Here is a 22,510-nt window from a genome sequence, read left to right on the forward strand (position 1 = left end):
TGCTGCAGGCAGTCCAGGCAGAGGATGATGGCAGCTTGGATCAAGGTATTAGCAATGGATATGAAGAGTAGTTAGATTCTGGATATGTTTTTAAGTTATTAGTGACAGGATTGGCTAATGGATTGGATGTGGGGTGTGAATTGGATATAGGGTGTGAGAGAAAGCAAAGATCAAGGATAACCTTACTGGAACAGAATATCTTACAGGTAGAATATGGTCCTCTCCCATCTCATTCTTTCAGCCAGGTTGAACATAGTGCCTGTTCTGGGACACATTAGGACTTGAGCTCCCCAATTTATTATTTCTGTCACCTTCATGATTTTTTTTTTGAGATGGAGTCTCGCTCTGTCACCCAGGCTAGAATGCAGTCGTACAATCTCGGCTCACTGCAACCTTTACCTTCCTGATTCAAGCAATTCTCCTGCCTCAGCCTCCCAAGCAGTTGGGATTACAGGCACCTGCACCACGCCCAGCTTTTTTTTTTTTTTTTTTTTTTTACCTCAGTTTATTTTAAAAAGAAATATATTATGCTATGTGTGATAAATCAGTAGATTTCTAATATTCATTAAAATAAATGTATAACTGAGAAATGTTTGTGAACCTCTTGGAATCATCCCATATACCAAAGTGGCACAATCCAGCATTCCATATCAAGATGCATAGCACTGGCAAATAGTTGTTGTCCAACAGGGAATGTGGTATAGATACTGGCAATTGACTAAATTAAGTCATTTTTGTTTGTTTTTGGTGGTAATCATTTTAATTGCTTAGTATATACTACAGTGTTTTTCCAAGTGGGGTTCTCGCATGTACTGATGGATAATTGCCGGGAGAGGGCCCAGAATCTGCATTTCTACAAGTGCACTCTTGTTCACTGGAGTTGAGAGCTGCTACTGGAATAGAAATGGCAGGATCCACAAAACTTGATCCCCAGCCCCAAGTTCCTTTCTGACTATCTCCAGCAGAAAGCAAAGAGTAGAAGATGAAACCAAGAGTCAGACTGAGTTAAATAAAATCTTGGTTCCACTACTCACTAAGGCTATAATCTTACAGAAATTCCTTAACCTGCCAAAGCATAGGTTTCCTATCTACAAAATAGGGATGATGATGATGATGATGATAAGCAAATGATGCACCTGTAGCTCAGAGCAATGTAGTCTGTGCTCAGAAAGTGTTAGCCACGGTTATCGTTGCTGTTGTTACCACTTAACATGAGTCTGGCTTTCCTCATCATAAAAACTTAGCAGAGATATTGGGAAAATCAAATAAACTATAGTTTATTAATTTATTTTATAAACTGTAATGTATTATCCCTCATTACACTCATTAGTGTGAAAACATAGTAGTTATGAGTAAGAAGAGTAGCAAGACTTACCCCATGGGATTATCATAAAGATAACATGAACTTGAATATGAGAAGTATTTCATCAACTGGAAGGTTTTTCATTCAAATATGAGGATATAGTAACATTCTAATATTTGGTATTACTAGGTAATATTGGTAATGATCATTTATTGAATACCAAGTAAATCCCAGTTGCTATACATTTCGTTTGACCCTCATAGCATCCTGTTGGGTTACCCCCATTATACAAGTGAGGAAGGTGAGCCTCAAAAAGGTGAAGCTAAGGTCATATCCAGCCAGAGGTGGCTGAGGCAGGGTTCTCATCCAAGTCTGTCTGGCTTTATAGCTCATTCAGTTTCCACTACATACACTTCTGTCTGTGTGACTTTAGTTAATATTACAGTTAGTTCATGCTCCCTGAACATACCAGCCAGGGAGCAGAGAATAGTCTGGTGTAGGGCACAGGAGGCAGTGGAGTGGTATGGTGCATGGGGGTCCTTGGAGTGCTGATCTGGGATTAAAAATTGGCTGTGGGTAACCCCCACAATAGAGAATGCACACCTGGATAATTAAGAATCAGTTGGCCACCTTTCCTGGGCCCCACTGAAGCTTCTGAGAGCTGCCACCATGAGGACAGTTCTCCAGGGGCCACAGCCCAGGGAGCCCTGGCAACCCTGGGGCTTCACATGATTAGGGGAAACACGCAAGCCCTTCTGGTCTTCCTCTGTGTGTGTGAAAATTGAAAATTATTCTTCAGGTGGAATTTACGTTCATTTCAATGTGGGTGGTTTTCTCAATGGCTTTTAAGGGTGCTGAAATTGATTAAATTCAGAATGAGGGAGAACAACCGGACTCTATAAAGAGCAAATCACATTGGAAAATTGAGTAAATTTCTGTGGTGAGAACATGCCCCTGAAGTGGTCTGCTCACAGCACCTCGACAATTTCCTGTATCCATCCATCCATCCGTGTTAGAAATCCTGTACTTCTCAGTTTCTTTGTTTTTGTTTTTGTTTTTTGAGAGGCAGGTTGCCCTTAACCTCTGTTAAGGCACTCTGTTGCTCAGGCTGCAGTGCAGTGGGTGGCACGATCATAGCTCATTGTAACCTCGACCTCGTGGGCTCAAGCCATCATCCTGCCTCAGCTTCCTGAGTAGCTAGGGCCACAGGTTTATGCCACCATGCCCAGCAAATTTTTTTTAACCTTTTTGTGGAGATGAGGTCTCACCATGTTGCCCAGGCTGGTCTCAAACCCCTGGCCTCAGACGATCTTCTCGCCTCATCCTCCCGAAGTGCTGAGATTACAGTCGAGAGCCAGGGTGCTCAATTAACCTACAGTGCTTCCAGCAAATTTCCATTTCTCCAACAAAAAAGGTTTGGTTCTGTGTTTTTCTTTTTAATCAAAGGAAAATTGAATCAGTTTCCTGGGGAAAAAATTCAGACTTGGAAAAACCTGTTGAATACCAGCTTTAGGGACAGTAACTCTTTCTAGTTCATGCTGAGGCTCCTCTCCTTTGGATGAGGATTTCTCTCCCCAGGGTTTGGTTAGAATTCCAGGGATGCAGGTGTGGGGTAGTTTGGGGACATGTCCTAGTGTGCTGTTTTTATAGACTATATATATGTGTCCATCAGTTGACTTATAGTATGGAAAGTTTTCTTCTATTCAGATTGGGTGAGTTGGCCACTTCTTGCCAAATTTCTTGGTTTTCTGAATACTGAAGGTTGGAGTTGAGCAACAGCAGGTCAGTGATTTTCAGAAGAGGGGCTCTTGAGCCTGAGGAGTCAGATCTCATGGGTAGCATGAAGCTCTAGCAGAGAATACTTGTGTTTTCCAGGGGCTCTCTTGACCCACAGGCCTCAGGCCTCTCTTGACCCTCATTTAGATGGCCAAGTTAGTGTAATATGGAGAAGCCCTCCTCTCGGCCCCAGCTTCACACCACATGCAGCTCAATGTTTTTGGTGATAATCATTTTAATTGCTTAGTATATACTACAGTGTTTTTCCAAGTGGGGTTCTCACATGTACTGATGGATAATTGCCGGGAGAGGGCCCAGAATCTGCATTTCTACAAGTGCACTCTTGTTCACTGGAGTTGAGAGCTGCTACTGGAATAGAAATGGCAGGATCCACAAAACTTGATCCCCAGCCCCAAGTTCCTTTCTGACTATCTCCAGCAGAAAGCAAAGAGTAGAAGAGGATGAGCCCAAGAGTCAGACTGAGTTAAATAAAATCTTGGTTCCACTACTCACTAACGCCTTGATGGACAAAATGTAAAAGGTCTAAAAGTGTCCAGGAAAACCTAAACTTGCTTTCGTCTCCTATGTTTCATGGCTTGGCTTGTGCCACTTTTGTTCTTCCTTTCTCTTGGACCCAGTGGCATGCCTGTATTGATACAGGAAGGAAGGAAGTGGTTAGATCAGCCTATTCATTTCTTTATTTAACCTTTATATCATCACACAAAAAAATGAGAAAGCGGAGGACCAAAGGTTAAAAGGACTCATCTACTCTCATAGGGTTTATATCAGTTGAAATTGAAAGGTCATTTTGACGCACTGCCCCTCGGCCAGCTCTCTCTACCATTCATTCACTAATTTACCTATTCGTGTATCCAAAATGTAAAATGACATGCACATGCACACACTTCCAGTTCATATCCATCGCTATAGTTGATGGTGAAAGAGAGCTGTAGTAGCCAGTGAAGTAAATATACCTGGACCGTCACCCTCATGAATATGTATTCTAGTTTGGTAGACATTTTTCACAGAATCCCACATATCAATGTAAACTTGCAGTGGTGCATCATAGTCTGAGAGAGGCTGATGGTCCTGTATCCGAGTGCACAATTGGAGCTTTAACCTAGGTGGGAAGGTCTGGGTGAGTTTCTTGAGGAAGGGACACTTGAGGGCAATGTGAGTTGGGAGCCAAAGGGCTCCCATGCGAAATCCACAGTCTGTGGTGGGAAGAAAGCATGGTCAGTTGAATGTTCTTGAAAGACAGCCAGTGTGGCTAGGTGCTCAGAGCTGGGGCAGTGGCCCCTAAAGAAGCTGGAGGGCCAGGCAGGGCTCAGTCACACACAGCTTTGTGAACAAGTAAGGATTGGGGTTATTCTCCCAAGGGCAGTGAGGTGCTGCAGGGAGGTGATATGCTCTGATTTTGTCAAGACCGTGGGGGCTGCAATGCAGATGGCAGGCAGGAACAAGAAGTGTAAGAAGACCAGCCAGGAGGTTAATGCAGTCATCCTGGCAGCAGATGATTGAGGTGGGGACCAGGGTGGTGACGGTGATGATGGAGAAACTTGGACAAAATTGAGGGGCATTAGAAGATACAATTGAGGGACTTGGTGATAATTTGGATATAGGAGGTAGGAGGTAGGAGTGGTGCCCAGGGTGATAATTGTGATTTTGTTATAATTTTCCCACCACCTGCACACCTCATTTTTTTTTTTTTAATACCTGGGAAGAGCCAGGGAAAAGTATCTCAGGTGAGGTCCCAAAAGCTTCAGGGCATGATGGTGACCTTATGGTTGTATAGCAGTGGCAGTTATGCTAAAATCCATGTCTGTCTCCCTGGCCCACCCGCCTCCTCCTTTTATTTATTTTTATTTTTTCAAATAGAGTCTTGCCCAGGCTGGAGTGCAGTGGCGCAATCTCGGCTCACTGCAGTCTCTGCCTCTTGGGTTCAAGCGATTCAAGCCTCCACCTTTTAGACAAGAAAATAATTTGATTATACCTTATAGTGTATGATTATACCTTATAGTTGTTCTTTTAATCCCTTTGCAGTAAGACAGCTAGTCTCCGGATGTAACCTGCCTCCCTCCTCCCGGGGTTCATATCCCAGGCATGGTAGCCCAAGGCATCCTCTTCCCGCTTCTGTGGTCTTCCCTAAGATTTTTCAAGGTTACTGAGCATAAACCCACCTCTCCTGGAGTCACGTGTTCTCCAGAGAACTTTGAGAAAATGGGCTTTGCCACCCTAGCCTGCTTCTTTGTCTGAAAGGAGACAAAGCAACAAGGTTTCAAAAGTTGAAATGAAAGTTAAGAGGATGGCTCATTTCTAACCTGGGAGGCCAACCTGGATATTTGGTGCAGGCTCTGCCGGGATTCATGATGAGACAACTGTTTGGGCGGCCTCGTGTGTACACTGAGCAGAGCTGAACCTGAGGCTGAGGGAGGGAAGTAAACCAGCCGAAGCCTCAACTGCAGGATGGTGGATGTCGGGCCTGGGAGCCACAGGTCCTGCGACAACTCATCGCAAGTCAAATTAAGGGACTAATGCAAGCCTAGTAGATATTTAATGAGAGATTATTGCTGGAGATTATAAGGATACAGAAATTGCTAATAAATCCCTGACCTTTTCTGAGCCTTGGCTCAGTGAAAGAGCTGAATCACCTGCTTGAGGGGATTAAGGACAGCCGCCTCCATCTGGCGGGTCACTCAGACTTTTTCTGTCATTAGCAAACGCGGCTTGGTAGTGATAGTGTTCTAAACCTTTTAGTGGGAATTTGCTTTTCAGACTAGGAGATCTCAATTAACTTAGATTATATCCCTACTGGGCAGAGATCAGGACTAATGATCTGGTTATGTGTGCACTATAGTCCCTATCACATTATGGTACTTGGTCCTTGATAAATAATAAAACAGTTGTTAATTATTAGTAATCTAATCATGATGTCAGCAGGAAACTCAAGTTGATGAGAGGAGAAATCAAGCTCTGTGTGTGTGTTTGTGTGCATGCATGTGCATGTGTGTTTGTGAAAGAGAAGAGACAGAGATGGGGGTCCCCAGGCAGTGGGCAGTGTGATCATTTACACTAGTTCCAGTTTAGAGGTTTAAAGCAGTGGTTGCTAACCTGTATTTCTTGAATTCCTTGTTGGGGAAACTGTTGTTTGAAATAGATTCCATTTCTTAACACAGTGTTATCTGTTTATAGACTATAAATAATTATCATCAGTATGCAATTTTAATACATTAGAGGCTAACAGTTATCTTGAGCTCATAATGTTTGACTTTGCAATATGTAAATATTGTATCCATTTGAACTTAGACAACTAAGATAAACTGAGAAACACTGGATTACACATATCATATGTAAGACCTTTATGTATAACATCTGTGTAAGACTTATTCCAAGAAAAGGCGTTCTCTAACATTGGGAAAACCAAAGGAGGAACATATATTCAGAGATTGAATGTGGGTTGTTCGCTTTGCCGTTTCCCAAAAGAAGTAATTGTAATAGTGGGTAAATTTGTGATTATTTTCTGGATGTATTTGGAAGGGTCCATTTTATTCTTTTCCATTAAATATTATTTACATAGAAAAGGATCAACTTCTTACAGTGCCACAAAAAAAGGTTTAAGGACTGATTTGCCTCTAGAGGGTTATGTCCAGTAATTGGGCTGATGGCTTTACATGCTTGTACATTTTGACCACTGGGGTCATCACTGTCAGATGCTAGGTTATTTTCAATTTTTCAAAACTTTTATCGATGTTCAGAGGGTAAAGAAATAGCCTTTGTCTGGGGCAGAAGTTCGTCGATGCCTAGAATAAGACCATGTTCACAAGCCTACTCTTAAAACATCCAAGTTCAGAATCCATGTCGGCAGCTCCCCATAGCACTGTGTGAAATGACAATTCTTTCTCTCCCAGACTTCTTCGATTCTCATTCCTATGAAAAGATGATCTTAAGCGCCTCTCAAAAGAAGAACTAAAAGGCTTCACCAGACTAATAAATCATAGTTATAAACATTTTGGAAAACTCCTTTAGCACAAAAAGTAATTCCCCATCTGACAAATGCTATCCGGTAGGCTCTATTGTGACTACTGTATAAAGGAATGAAAATCCTCCCTGCACATGAAAAGATTCCCAACATTATTAGTCATTAGGGAAATAAAAATCAAAACCACAATGAAATACCTCTTGACACCCACTAGGATGGCTATAATAAAAAAGACAATAACAAATGTTGGCAAGGATTAGGAGAAATTGGAACCCTCATACAATGCTGGTGGGAATGAAAACTGGCGCAGCTGCTTAGAAAACAGTTTGGCAGTTCCTCAAAAAGTTAAGCATAGAGTCATTCTGTGACCCAGCGATGCCACTCTTAGGTGTATCTCAAGAGAAGTGAAAATACCAATTCACACAAAGACTTGTACACAGATGTTCATAGTAACATTATTCACAACAGCAAAAAAGTAGAAATAGCCCAAATATCTATCGGCCGATGAATGGATAAATAAAACGTGATATATCTGGACCATGGAATATTATTTAACCATAAAAAGAAATGAAGTACTGATGCTACAACATGGCTAAGACTTGAAAACATTATGTTAAGTAGAAGGAGCTAGACATAAAAGACCACATAGTGTATGATTCCCATTTATGTGATGTATTCAGAATAGGCAAATCCATAGAAAAGGAATTCTCCCTACAGCTGGGAGAAGGGAAGAAATGGCTAATGTGTATGGGTGTTTGGGGTAGGGAGGAGGGCAAAAATGTTCTGGAGTTAGATAATAGTTATTAATATACAGCTTTGTAAATACTCTAGAAATTGCTGAATCATACACTTAAAATGAGTAAACTTATGGTATATGAATTATATACCAATAAAGCTGTTATTTTTTTAAATCCTTCCCTGGATTCCAGCAGGTATTTGGCTTCTGTATTATAGGTTGTTACTAAATTTGAAAAATGCCTGCTGCATGAGTTAATTGAGTTTTATTTGAAAGAATTATTTTGATTTGACTTTCAGCCTGTAATCAGAAATCTTGAGATGCCACAATGTGCAGAGCAAATACTTTATTTATACTGGGAAAAACAAGGGATTGAGTTAATAGGCTCCTTACCATTTTAAGGGAATAAAAAGAATGATTTGTATGGCAAGTAATCTGCAGGGAGAAAAACATTGTTTTTCTGTTTCTTTTCTGGTACTTTACTTACTATCCTGGAGGCTGAGTGTGTTTGTAATAAGCATCACTAAGCAATAACTGTACATGTAAGTATAGGAACTATTAATATTTCAGTTTGGGAAGAGTTGTTTTAGGGATTAGCATTCTTTTTTAGTTTGATTTTGGGAATTCTTAGGGATTAAAAACATGTTTTAAAATCTTCAGCACAACTGACAATTGCAGAAATGTGGAACCAGCCCAAATGCCTATCAGTTAACAAGCAGATAAAGAAACTGTGATATATATATATGATGGATTACTACTCAGCCATAAAAAGGAATAATTAATAGCATTCGCTGCTACCTGTATGAGATTGGAGACTCTTATTCAAAGTAAAGTAACTCAGGAATGGAAAATCAAACATTGTATATTCTCACTCATAAGTGGGAGCTAAGCTATGAGGACGCAAAGGCATCAGAATGACACAATGGACTTTGGGGACACGGGGGAAAGGGTGGGAATGGGGTAAGGAACAAAGACTACAAATAGGGTGCTATGTATACTGCTTGGGTGATAGGTGCATCAAAATCTCACAAGTCACCACTAAAGAACTTACCCGTGTAGGCCGGGCGTGGTGGCTCAATCCTGTAATCCCAGCACTATGGGAGGCCGAGGCCAGTGGATCACCTCAGGTTGGGAGTTAAAGACCAGCCTGGCCAACATGGTAAAACTCCATCTCTACTAAAAATACAAAACTTAGCTGGATGTGATGGTGGGTGCCTGTAATCCCAGCTACTAGAGAGGCTGAGGCAGGAGACTCGCTTGAACCCAGGAGGCGAAGGTTGCAGTGAGCCAAGATCATGCCACTGCACTCTAGCTTGGGCGATAGAGTAAGACCTTGTCTCAAAAAAAAAAAAAAAAAAAAAAAATACCCATATAACCAAATACCACCTGTTCTCCAATAACCTATGGAAATAAAAAAACAAAAATAAAAAAGTAAAATATTCATCTTATCTAAATTTACCCCTATATGCTAAGAATTAAAGAAAGATTCAATTTGGATTAGATCCAAGATGAGTTCAGGTTCTGCTCACTTCTCATGTATTACAAGTTTATTACTTTCCCTGAGATGACCACAAATCATCTATAAATACTTGCTTTTCTACTTTCTGCCATTTTCTTTTCCACTCTGACCATTAAGTGGTAGAATGTCTTGTCCCACTGTCCTAAGAAGGTCAAAGATGAACCCATTCTTAAAGATTATCACTGGGTCACCAAAACATGGGGGTGAATTTTAGGGAATTTCCAGCCTTGTTGTCATGTTAGAAGTTTCCAGCCTTGTCTGGTTCTCTTCTGTGGAAGGAGCTGCTGCTGTTGATCATTTATTTTCTGAGTGAGAACCCTGTTGCCACTTGCTCATTTCCCCCTGGAGGATGGCCCCACTGCCTTCGTGCTGCTTCCTTAGGTAGTGTCTTTGTTCTTGGCTATTTTAATTTTCCTCTGAATCATTTTTCTTCTTTTTTTCTTTGTTCTATTTTTCCTTTCTTCTAGTCACCTGAGCAGAATTATACTAAACTCAGGGCCACATTTAAGGCAGTTTGATGGTATGGGCTCTAGAGCAGTTCTCCATGTATTGGCTCTGCATCTTTGGTCAAGATATTTAGTTTTACCAAGCCTCAGTTTCTTCATCTGTAATATGGGCTGATGATAATGTCAGTGTGGAGGACTTACTGGGATCAAGTGAGATAATCTATTTTAAGCACTTACCCAACATTTATAGAGCACTTAATTTGTGCTTTTTGAAGGAGACCGTAATTAGTTCTACAGCTTCTGTTAATAGCAAAACAATGTAAAGGTACCTATCACCCTATGCTGCAGTTTCTTCACCTATAAATTGAAGATAATTTTACAGGTTACTACAACCTGAGGTTACTATGAGAACTAAATGAGATGATACATACAAAGCACTTAAAACCATACCTAGCATATGGAAAGCTCTCAATGCCAGCTATTATTATTATGATGTTATTCCTGTACTGTTATTGGGAAACATTAAAAGGATGTGTGACCACAGCATGCGATTGATTCATCCTGGATTGGTTAAGCCCTATCCTGAGGTTGATTTCCATGGCTAGCAACTTAACTGCCCTTCTCTTGCACTTTCAGCTGCGCAGTTGGACAGCATTGGCTTCAGCATAATCAGGAAATGCATCCATGCTGTGGAAACCAGAGGTAAAGTAGTTTAACAGATGGCATTGTTCTCATAGAAGGTCATGCATCTGGTGAGGAGTCAGACCTGCTACCTGCTGTTTCCTGACTTTAAGTGACTCATTAGCTCCCCAAGTGCCATTGTCAGTGGATTTCCACAAGTTCTGTTCGTCTCAAGCAGGAGGTCCTAACAGATTTTGTGTCACCAACTTCTTTGGCTGATCAGAAGAATGTGTTAAATATCTAAAATACATAGGATTATAGAAACCAGTTACTGGAATTCAGTTTTTAAAATATTAAAAAACACAGGGTATCATGATGTATGTGTTTCTTTGTTAACAGTTTGTAAGCGACAGTGGTGGGTCTGATAACCGACATAATTTGGGAGCAGTGATATTTCAAGATATCCATAATAATTGTAATGTGTTATGGAAATGCCTGTGATTTCTGACCAAGTTGCAGGTACTGCTAATGCTCCTGTGATTTGTTGCTTCCATCCATAAAGGAAGGAAATGCTTAATGTCAGTTGTAGGTTAGTGAAGATAAAGATGTAATTGTTTTCCTGTCTAAGTTCATAGACACCCTGAATTTTCTCTAGCAGACATCTTGGGGTCTGTGAACCCAAGATGTCCTTGGGAGCTAGTCTCTGGGGACCACCCAGGTAGAGAGAAGATCAGTGTTCACACTGATCTTTCCCAGGTCTGTGGGAGCAGACATTAAGATCAAGGAAGCTGGTTCATCCTGATGGTCTCCATCCCTTCTTCAGAGACTGCCACAAAGGAGATTCCTCAGTCCCAGCAGTTTGGAGCTTTGAGTTTGCTGGTCTGTTGTACCACTGAGAAAAGCTATTAACCATGTTTCCACTGGATTTGATTTGAACCATTGTCAGAGATGTGAATCTCATTTACTCTATAGCCTCTTAGCCTACCAGCCCTTTTTAAGTAGTAGAAAGAAATTCTCTCTTTTAAAGCAGGACTCATAACTCTTACCAGTTGAGAAATGCACAGTTTTTTTTCATAAGGACTGTGAGGCATTAAGTAAAGGGAAGAGAGAGATTTTAAAAACCTACCCTTATGTATACTGTCAAAAGATATTTTTTTCCAAAACAGTTGTAATGTATGGAAACATTTTTTTAAATGTTCAGTTATTTCTCCCGTACCTCCCTTAAACAAAGACTTAAGGCAGCTTGTAAAGGTAAGATATATCCAGAGAATATAAAGTAGAAGTAGGTGACATTTCTGGGAATTGGTCTTGAGGAAATAAAGATATGGGCCAGATTGAGCAATAAGGATGGTTACACAGTGGCGATGTTAAGGTACAAAATTGTGAACTGGCCAAATGTCTAAAAAATGGGTTAAATCAACAATGGTATGTCTGTGTAGTAAAAAACTGAATCACTAACAATGCAATGGAAATACATTTTTTGACATACGGCTTTTTTTTTTTTTTTTTTTTTTTTAAAGACAGAGTCTCATTCTGTTCCCAGGCTGGAGTGCAGTGACGTCATCTCGGCTCACTGCAACCTCCGACTCCCTGGTTCAAAGGATTCTCCTGCCTCAGCCTCCTGAGTAGCTGGGATTACAGGCACACGCCACCACGCCCAGCTAAGTTTTTATGTTTTTAGTGGAGACGGGGTTTCACCATGTTGGCCAGGATGGTCTTGATCTCCTGACCTTGTGATCTGCCCACCTTGGTCTCCCAAAGTGCTGGGATTACAGACATACAGCATTTAAAAAATTATTTATAATATGTGAAAAATGCAAGTTACAAAGCAGCTGCTCAGTATGAGCCCGTTCTGGGAGCAGTGGGGAGAGGAGCAGTCGTATTGTACAGGTTTCATTGTGTTCTCACTGGCTCTCTGCTGATTTTTACTGTCTCACTTTGACTCATCTATTTACCTTACCTGTAGTTTCTAAATTTTTTTGAAGTGTTCATTACTAAGGTAATTTTTCTTTTTTCTTTTGAGACAAAGTCTTGCTCTGTTGCTTAGGCTGGAGTGCAGTGGCTCAATCTCCACTCACTGTAAACTTGGCCTCCCAGATTCAAACCATTCTCCTACCTTAGCCTCCTGAGTAACTGGCATTACAGGTGCCCGCCACCATGCCCAGCTGGTTTTACCATGTTGGCCAGGCTGGTCTTGAACTCCTGACCTCAAGTGATCTGCCTGCCTTGGCCTCCCAAAGTGCTGATGTTACAGGCATGAGCCACTGTGCACAGCCTAATTTTCAACAGAGGTTTTAATTTTTTTTTTTTAATTTTAAAAGAAAAGACCGAGAATAAAACGTACAGATTTTAAAGGTAGAGGCGCAAAAATGGAGCCAAAAGCGAATCTAAAAAAAAATCTCTTTTCCCCAGTAAAGTTCATATGCTTGCTTGAGCTGGGCCACCTGTTCATCTCTCAGATTTTAGCAGCCAAAATCAAGAAAGAAACCTAATCATTTAAAACTGTTCACAGAGTCTGCAGTAAATGCAAACTGGTAGCTCAGGAGGACAAATTTTTCTGATGTAAAACTACAAAATAAATACAATAAGTAGGGGAAGAGGTATACAAGTTCCTCTTCCTCCTCTAAAATGAAAATGGAAATGATGTATTTTAACTTCTAAGAAAGTCTTCATTGAGCACAAAGAAGATATAAGGACAGTATGAGTTACATGCCATTTTAGCATAAGTAGTTGAAAAAAGTGGGTATCTCCCTATTGCAGTGTGTGTATGTGAGTACGTATTTATGGTGACCAGAGATGAACAGACTTTCCATACTCTCTGGGATTTGACAATTGTCCAGTGGGAGGTGGGATTGTGTAAAGTTCCAGAAAAGCACAAGGATAGAAGTAGAGACGCTTAACTTAAGACTTTTCAAGCTCCCGAGCTGACATGTTACTGAATCAAGTTTCTGACACTGAGTAACTTGGGACCCATCACTTAGGTTTTGACCAGGGCCTCCTAGTCCATGAATCATCCAGAATGATGTACATGAGTTTACAGGTCCTCTTTAGCTGTAAAATCCTATCATTCCAGACCACTTCTTTTTTTATTCGTTAGTTCCATGTCTACATAGGTATTGTTGAAAGTACTGCAGAGTTGGTCCTTTCCTGAATTTCTTCTGAAAGATTGTGTTTTGGCCCCTAAGTATTTTATACTGGTCTTGATGGAGTATAAACTCAGTGTTTTGTTTATTATTGTGTACCATAGACTGATCCAGGGGCTGAGGATATAATGGTGAACAGGACGCAATTACTGTTTACATTCTATTGAGAATGTAACAGAAAAAAACAAGTAAAGAATCAAATAAAAAAGATAATTTCAGATATTGTTAACTGCTATAAAGAAAGAAATCAGGGTAAGGGAATGACCAGTGGTATTGATTGTGGGTTGCATTAGATTGAAGCGGTTGCATTGAAGCTGAGATCTGAATGATGAAAAGCTCTGGGAGAAGAGCAGTCCTGGTAGAGGAAACAGCTGTAGCAAAGGCTATGAGGTGGGGCCATGAGCTTGGCACATTGAGGTGACAGGAAGGCCACTGTGTGGAGCAGAATGCATGTGGTCATTGATGCAACCAGAGGTAGTCAGTGCTCAATAGTATAGGCCTTACAGGCCATCCCAAGTAGTTTTGGTTATGGTCTAAATGCAATGGGAAGCTACTGGAGAGTTTTAAGAGAAGAGGTGATATGAACTAATTTGCACTTTAGACAGTTCACTTTGGCTGCTGGTTGAAGAATGGACATCAGAGGAATAAAATAGGAAGCTGGAGCTCTGCTACTTGAGAGGGGTCAGATATGATGGGCCTGGGACTAACAGAAGAAAAATTGTTTCAAGTCACCTGGTCTAAATTGCCTTCTTTTGTAGGTGGTACAGTGGTGATCTAATCCATGTATTTAAATGAACAGAAACACTGCAGTGGATTGGTTTTTGATTCTTTGTTTAGATGTTTAATTTAAAAGTAAACCCTTACTAGTCTAATTGTACAGTTGAATGAAATAAAGGTGGTCTTTTTTTGATAAAGAATATTTATATTACAAATGACTGGATCTTCTAATTTCTCAGTCTTGGCTAACATTCCTTAAAATTAGAAACGGTCTTACACTTCAATATTTTTATTTTATATGTAAAAATAGGTTATAAAGTGTCTTTTTCTGTTTTGTGGATTTTTAATCATGTCATTTTTGGCATTTTAATTTTAAAAACTGGTTAAATATGACATATTTAAAAGTGTACATTTTGCGTCTTTTAGAACTCTTCAGATGCTGCCTTTGGCAAGAGAAAAGGAAAGTTGCTTTCGCCTCTGATGACTGAACTAACATGAGGGCTGAAGTGTGCAGCACATCCGTGAAATCCTAGACAGCTGTACCAAATCCCACTCCTTTGCTAAGAGCTGAGCTGAGTGACAGGGGACTTTAATTAGAGCAGCTTTTAGGAGGACTGAGAAAATGAAAAAAAAAAAGTACACTTGGCTGGATTGGCCTGATTTGTGTTCTGACGTGTCTCTAATTAAATCATCACTGTTTCTTTCCTCAGGGATCAACGAGCAAGGGCTGTATCGAATTGTGGGGGTCAACTCCAGAGTGCAGAAGTTGCTGAGTGTCCTGATGGGTGAGTGCGGCAGTGGCTCTGCTAGGCCGGTCCCTGGGTGGGGGGCCCACTCTGAGAAGTCACCAGGTCTGTGAGTAGATACAATCTGTGGCAAAGGAATCAGGGTATCCATGAGCTGTCACCCAGAAGTCAGCTGCCTCATCAGTCAGTTGTCATGGCTTCAGGCGCTGCTGGGAAAGGTTCTGAGTAGGACTGGACAAAATAAAAAATGCCAGGGCCCAGACACCACACCCTCTCTGTCTGTAGGTTCAGCGCTTCTGGTCCAAGTGGTACTTGTCACTCATGTGACTGCCACACCCTACTCCGTCTTTAATAGCTCATGACTCCCTCCATTCTCTTTTGGGGCAGGTATTTAGTGGGACACACCCACTGCCCAAGGAAAGGCATCATTCTGGGCTCCAGAGGACCTCAGAGTTCATGTTCCTGATACTGAGCAGGTGTCATGTAACTCTCAGATAAAATGTATATAAGCAGATAAATCTTCTGATCCTCTTTGCTTCTAGATTTCAACTGAATACTTGTCACTTGAGCAGCAGAACCCCGTTTGCCACTGGCTGATACAAATATAAAACCACTGACTCCAAATGTGCAGTATTTGAATCAAAAGCCCATGAGTCCATGAGCCAGATTTGCTTAGGCTGCAGATTTCCTGTATTTTTAGATATGAGTGCAGCGAGCCTCCATGAGTCACATGGATCTAAATGGCAAACAGATCAGATTTCACAGAGGCTGTTATTCCTCCCCATGGAAGCCCTAGCTTGTAGAGATGGACTATCACTTGGGGTACCCAGCTCAGTGTTTTGGACAGGGACAGTTCTTGTGTTAGCATTTGTAATTTATTTTGCCATCCCACTTTCTAAAAATAGCTTTCTTATGTAAAGAAATCTCTTCTGTCATGTTGGCCAGAATGACTGTCTTCACCTCTTTTAGAGAGAGTCATTCACTTCTTGTAACCAAAACCCTATTGTATTGCTAATTAGTGTGAGATCTGTTGTTTGAAACTATGATTATTTGTGTGGTGCTCTAGCAATGAGTATCTGGGTTTTTTTTGTTTGTTTGTTTAAGATTTGATATATGGTTAGTTTTTATAAAAATTAAACTTTTCATTTTGAGATAATTGTAGATTTACATGCGGCTGTAAGAAATAATATAGAAATCCTGTGTACCACTTACCCAGTCTTCTCTAAAGGTGTAACATCTTGCAAAACACAATTTTAATATCACAACCAAAATATGGGCATTAATTTGGTCAAGATGCAGAACATTTCCATCACTAAAAGGATTCCTTGTGATGTTGTACAAGCACGTACCTCACTTCCCACCTTGCACCCTGTGTCTGACCCCTGGCAATCAGTAATCTATTCCCTATTTCTATAATTTTGTCATTTCAAGATTATTATTTAAATGAAATTATACAATACAGAACGTTTTGGGATTGGCATTGTTTTTCAATCAGTGTAATTTTCTCCAGGTTTGTTTTTGCTGTTCCATGTATTAATAGTTCTTTTTTATTGCTGAGTAATATTCCATTGTATGGATATACTGCACTTCGTTGAACCATTCATTTATTGAAGGACATCTGAGTTGTTTCCAGTTTGGGGCAATTATGATAAAGCTTCTGTAAATTTTCATATATAGTTCCTGTGTGAGCGTATATTTGTTCCTCTGGGATAAATGTCCGAGTGTGCAGTTGCTGGGTTGTATGGTGATAGGCTTAATTTTTGAGAAATACTAATATAAAGAAGAATTAAGAGTCTAGTATCTGTCAATCCTTAGTTTTTCATTTCTGACCAGAGCTGCAAACATTTGTGGGGTGTCTGCTGTTTAGAACAGATGTCAGGTACTAGAGATTAAACTTTAGAAAGAGCTGTTCCTTTTCTGTAAGGAGTCCTGATAGGGTGAAATATGTGTGTGTATGAAAGCTGTAATGTAAAGTATGATATTCGTGCTTAATATGTGCTGGGTCTAGAAGATTGAGTAGTGTAGTGAAGGAGAGAGTAGAAGAATAATTCCAATTCAGGAAGTACTCTGAACAAAGGGTCTACGGTGGCTACAGCAAAGGGTATTGATTCTATGATTATTATTTTAATATCTCTGAAAGACAGGCCAGGCGCAGTGGCTCACGCCTGCAATCCCAGCACTTTGGGAGGCCAAGGCGGGCAGATCACGAGGTCAGGAGATCGAGACCATCCTCACTAACACGGTGAAACCCCATCTCTACTAAAAATATAAAAAATTAGCCGGGAGTGGTGGCAGGCACCTGTAGTCCCTGCTGCTCTGGAGGTTGAGGCAGGAGAATGGCGTGAACCCGGGAGGTGGAGCTGGCAGTGAACCAAGATCACAACACCGCACCCCAGCCTGGGTGACAGAGTGAGGCTCCATCTTAAAAAAAAAAAAAAAAAAGAAAAAAAAAATTCTGAAAGACTTTCTTGAGGCTGGGACAGGAGAGTTTTAAAGTTGAAGAGCTAAGGTGGTCTCTTTTGTTGAGGAACTTGAATATTGAGCCAAGGTGTTTGGGGTTTTTTCTATAGGAAGTAAGAAACTATTAAAAGTTCCAAATGGTGGGATTATATCCATTATGATGCTTTTACACACAAAAGTGTCAAGAAGACAATTCAGAATAGTTTACAAGGAAAAAAAAGCATTTATTTGCTCACATAACTGGTGAATCCAAGACAGAAACATGGCAGAGTCAGGGATGCCAATGATGTCTTTACTTTTGCTAGATCCTTTGCCCCTTCCTTCTTCTGGCTTCTCACGTTCTCTGACCTCTTTTGGGCTTGGTGTGGCTTTGTTCTCCGAGGGAGTGTACCAGACAGGTTCAGCCTCTGCAGTCCTTGGAGCCTGTGGTCACTGAGAAGAGAGTGCCTTTCTTGGCCATGTTGGCAGAAGGCTCCAGTGAGGACTTTGCTTGGCCAGTATGTGGCCATTCACATGATTCGTTTCTCAATCTCAGACCAGTCACATGGCCCACAGCAGATGGCCTGGATCCTCTGCCTGTGTTGGGGGATATGGGGGACGGGGTGGAGGGTTGGGGTGGGGACGGGGTTAGTCCCTGAAACCCAGTCGACTGAACAGGATTATTGATAGGATGATGGAGGAGTGCTTTCCTGAAATAATGGCTGCGGCTAGCTTTTTTAAAAAAAGTCTGTCTAATGCAGATGTAACAATATCAGATTCTAGCATTAGGAGCATAATCTTGGCTACAATGTGAAGCATGTATTTGATTATGGAAAGACATGGAAGCGGAAGATGGTTGTAATAGATTAGGTAAGGCAAACCCTATCAAAGACTGAACCAGGTGCTCTGAAGTCAGGAAAAAAGGACAGACTCAAAATGAGTATAGAGAGAGAATCAACAGGACTTTTAACCAACTTGATATGGGGGAACAGAAGGGGCAGAGAGATTTCAAAGATGACAGATTATTATGTAAGATGACACTAATGAAAAGAAATATGACATTTTAGACTGCTTTGCTAATCTAAAAAAGAACCACTTTAGCTCAGTTGTGTTAAGCAAAAGAGTGGTTATGAAAGGATCTTGTTTTTATCACTTTTCTTAGTGGCCTTCACACAAGATATTTGTCTTGTTCTCTTCCTTGGTTTTCCTGGGGATAGAGAAAATAATCATGAACATTTGAGAAATGTCATGAAAAAGTAATAACTAGCAGCTGAAAGTCACGAGGGCAGCTGCCTCTGCCAGGAGGACATTACAGATAGACTGGAATCTAATCTGAGATCCAACCAGAGCTGCGAGATGACCACAGTGCAACATCTAATTGAAAGTTGAGAATGGTATACATGATTCTCCCTAGCAGTTAAGTAAGTTTGAATACAAAAAAAAAAAAAAAAAAGTAAGTTTGAATCTCTCAGTTACAGAATCACCAGGGCTCCAGACCTGAAGGAGGAGCTTCATCTTCTCTTTTGTGAACACGCCCTCAACTTCATCAATTCTTGGTACTGGTAGTGTCTGGGCTAGCCAAGAGTATAAAATAAACATGGCACCCGTGCTCCAAAACCTTCCCCTGAGATGGCTGGGCCGAGTGAACCTTTCATTAACTATTTCTTTATTATAAATTCATTGGATGCTTATTATGTGCCAGGTACTGTGTAAGGTTTGGTTTATCTGTCCAGGGCTCTCAAAAGTGGAGTAGTATGTTTTGGTTATTGAAAATATGGCTGGTCAGGCATGGTGGCTCACGCCTATAATCCCAGTACTTTGGGAGCTGAGGCAGGTGGATTACCTGAGGTCAGGAGGTCGAGAGCAGCCTGGCTAACATGGTGAAACCCCATCTCTACTAAAAATACAAAAATTAGGCTGGGCGTGGTAGCTCACACCTGTAATCCCAGCACTTTGGGAGGTCAAGGCAAGCGGATCACCTGAAGTCAGGAGTTCTAGACCAGCCTCACCAACATGGTGAAACCCTTTCTCTACCAAAAATACAAAAAAAAAAAAAAAAAAAAATTAGTCAAGTGTGGTGGCACATGCCTATAATCCCAGCTACTCGGGAGGCTGAGGCAGGGGAACATCCTGAATCCGGGAGGCAGAGATTGCAGTGAGCCAGGACTGCTCCATTGCACTCCAGCCTGGGCAACAAGAACGAAACCCCATCCCAAAAAATAAAAAACAAAAAAATTAGCCAGGTATGGTGATGTGCACCTGTAGCCCCACTACCAGGAGGCTAAGGCAGGAGAATCCCTTGAACCCAGGAGGCAGAGGTTGCAGTGAGCCAAGATTGCACCACTGAACTGCCAGGCTGGATGACAGAGCAAGACTCCATCTCAAAAAAAAAAAAAAAAAAAAAAGGCTGAGAATTAAGTAAAACCAGAGACTTTTTTGGATTACTTGGAGTTTATTTTTTGCACTCTTAATACATTGGAGGACTTTGGGTTGGAAGAGGACTATAAGAGCCAGCGCTTTGAGAATGTCTTCTTTGTACTGATCAGGATTCCTTAAGAAAGCTTGCTAAAATTCCTCATAGCAAGTGCAGTGTGGCTTTGTACTAGTGTCCTACCAAGAGCTACACTTGATCCCTTCCTCCTAGCAACAGAAGTCATTAGTCTTTGGAGAGTGAAAAGGACTCTCAAAGACTTGCAGATTCCTAGAAATAGAATACCTTCTGTGTGTCTGGGGGATTTCCCCCCTGAATATTAAGTAAAGATAAATCTTTCCAAATTTTAGCCCAACTTTTTTGTCTATACTATTTAGTATATTAATCAGCTATATACTTGTTCAGTGTATGTCTGTCTCTCTTCCTGTGTCTCAGTACATATTTTAAATAAATTTTTTCCTAATGAAAAGTTATGAGTGGTCATTGTGAAAGTTTGGAGGAATACAAAAAGTAGAAGAAAATAACAGTTCTATAGACTAGAGTTAACCTTTATTAACTGTTTTGTCATATGACATCAGAATGTTATGTTATTACCTTTTAAATTTAGTATGGTATAATATACTATAATAAATATAGCAGTATATTTACAAAATTAAACTCACTGTGCAGATATTACAGGTTTTATTCATGTAACACTATAGAGTGTCTATTGTCACATGTCATTCAAGTTCTTCTAGAGTATGATTTTCTTAGGCACATATAGCATAGATGCTCTATAACTTTTTAATCAGTCCCCTGTTCTTGGATACATGGGCTAATTGCAATTCTTCATCATTCTAGAAAGCACTCAGGTAAACATCCCTATGGAAGCAGGACAGAGGGTAAACATCCCCATTGAGGCAGCAGAGATTAAGAGCATGCATTTTGAGATTAGACAAGTTGCAGTTCCACTGCTTATTTCTTTGACGTAGACAAATGATTCACACTGGTCTAGTCATCTATTTCCGCATCTGTAATAATGGCTCCTGCCTCCATAGTAATGTGAGGATGGAATGAAAAGATGCCTGTGGGTTGCTGAGTCCAGAGCCTTCACATGTTAAATATAAAATGTTAGCTGTTATAATTTTTATACGCATCTTTATTTCCTCTGGACTTATTTTAAGATGTTGAATTGCTGGGTCAAGGTATGTACATGTTTTCAAGGCTCTTAGTTGATATTCCCAAGTTTGTAGTTAGCAAAGTCTGAGGAGAATATCCTATACCCCACATCTTTGCCATGCTGTGTATTGCTGTTTTGCATATAAATTATAAACATTTTTAAAAGTACATTTTTAAATTTAATTTTGCATTTCTGTAATTTTGGGTGAGGTTGTACTGTTTACATGTTTATTGCTGATTTATACTACTTTTGTTGAATTGCCTGTTTGTATTCTTAGCCTGTTTTTCTATTGGTATGTTGTTCTTTTTCTTTGAAAAAATTTTTTTGTTTTATTTTTAATATTATTATTATTTTTCCTGCTCTGTCGCCCACGCTGGAGTGCAGTGGTTTAGTGTTGGCTCACAGCAACCCCTGCCTCCCAGGTTCAAGTGATTCTCATGCTTCAGCCTCCTGAGTAGCTGGGATTATAGGTGCATGCCACCACGCCAGGTTAACTTTTGTATCTTTTTAGTAGATTCCGGGTTTCACCATGTTGGCCAGGCTAGTCTCGAACTCCTGACCTCAAGTGATCCACCCGCCTTGGCCTCCCAAAGTGCTAGGATTATAAGGCGTGAGCCACCGCACCTGGCAGTGTGTTCTTCTTTTGATTACAAGATCCTTTTAGATCTATAGGCTATATTTTCAATATGTTTTTTCAGATTATTATTTGTCTTAAACTTTATGGTGCATTTGTTTTTGTTGTCTTATGAATATTTTATTGAGATGGGGTCTCACTCTTTCACCCAGGTGGGAATGCAGTGGTGTTATATTGGCTGACTGCAACCTCCACCTCCTAGGTTCAAGTGATTCTTGTGCCTCAGCTACCTGAGTAGTTGGGACTACAGGTAGTCCACCATGCCCAGCTAATTTTTGTATTTTTAGTAGAGATGGGGTTTCATCATGTTGCCCAGGCTGGTCTCAAACTCTTGAGCTCAAGGGATCTGCCCACCTTGGCCTCCCAAAGTGCTGGGATTGCAGGTGCGAGACACCATGCCTGGCCTATTTTAAATTTTTATGATATCCAGTCTGTTATCTTTTTTCTAAACAAATTGTGCCATAAAAGACCTTCCCCAGGCCAGGTGCGATGGCTCACACCTGTAATCCCAGCACTTTGGGAGGCTGAGGAGGGTGCATCATAAGGTCAGGAGTTTGAGACCAGCCTGGCCAACATGGTGAAACCCCATCTCTACTAAAAATACAAAAATTAGCCGGGCATGGTGGTGCACATCTGTAGTCCCCGCTACTCAGGAGGCTGAGGCAGGAGAATCGCTTGAACCTGGGAGGCAGAGGTTGCAGTGAGCTGAGTTGTGCTGTTGCTCTCCAGCCTGGGTAACAGAATGAGACTCTGTCTCAAAAACAAACAAACAAACAAACAAAAACTCTTACCCAATCTAGAATGACAAAAACTTTAATTTCCCTTAAAATCTGTCATGCAAAATGGAAACTCTCCTTTTTC

General features: G+C 40.8%; 1 protein-coding gene across 3 annotated transcripts in view; it reads left to right on the forward strand.

The window, feature by feature from the left end:
- Positions 1 to 22,510, forward strand: part of ARHGAP26 (Rho GTPase activating protein 26) — a 460,108-nt gene that overhangs the window by 259,361 nt on the left and 178,237 nt on the right. For all 3 annotated transcript variants that reach the window (XM_025387513.1, XM_025387515.1, XM_025387514.1), the window contains exons 13-14: positions 10,396 to 10,461; positions 14,951 to 15,025. In XM_025387513.1, coding sequence (XP_025243298.1) covers positions 10,396 to 10,461; positions 14,951 to 15,025 — 141 coding nt within the window. The remainder of the gene's footprint in view (positions 1 to 10,395; positions 10,462 to 14,950; positions 15,026 to 22,510) is intronic.

Source organism: Theropithecus gelada, chromosome 6 (assembly GCF_003255815.1).
Source record: "Theropithecus gelada isolate Dixy chromosome 6, Tgel_1.0, whole genome shotgun sequence".
Classification (NCBI taxonomy): domain Eukaryota; kingdom Metazoa; phylum Chordata; class Mammalia; order Primates; family Cercopithecidae; genus Theropithecus; species Theropithecus gelada.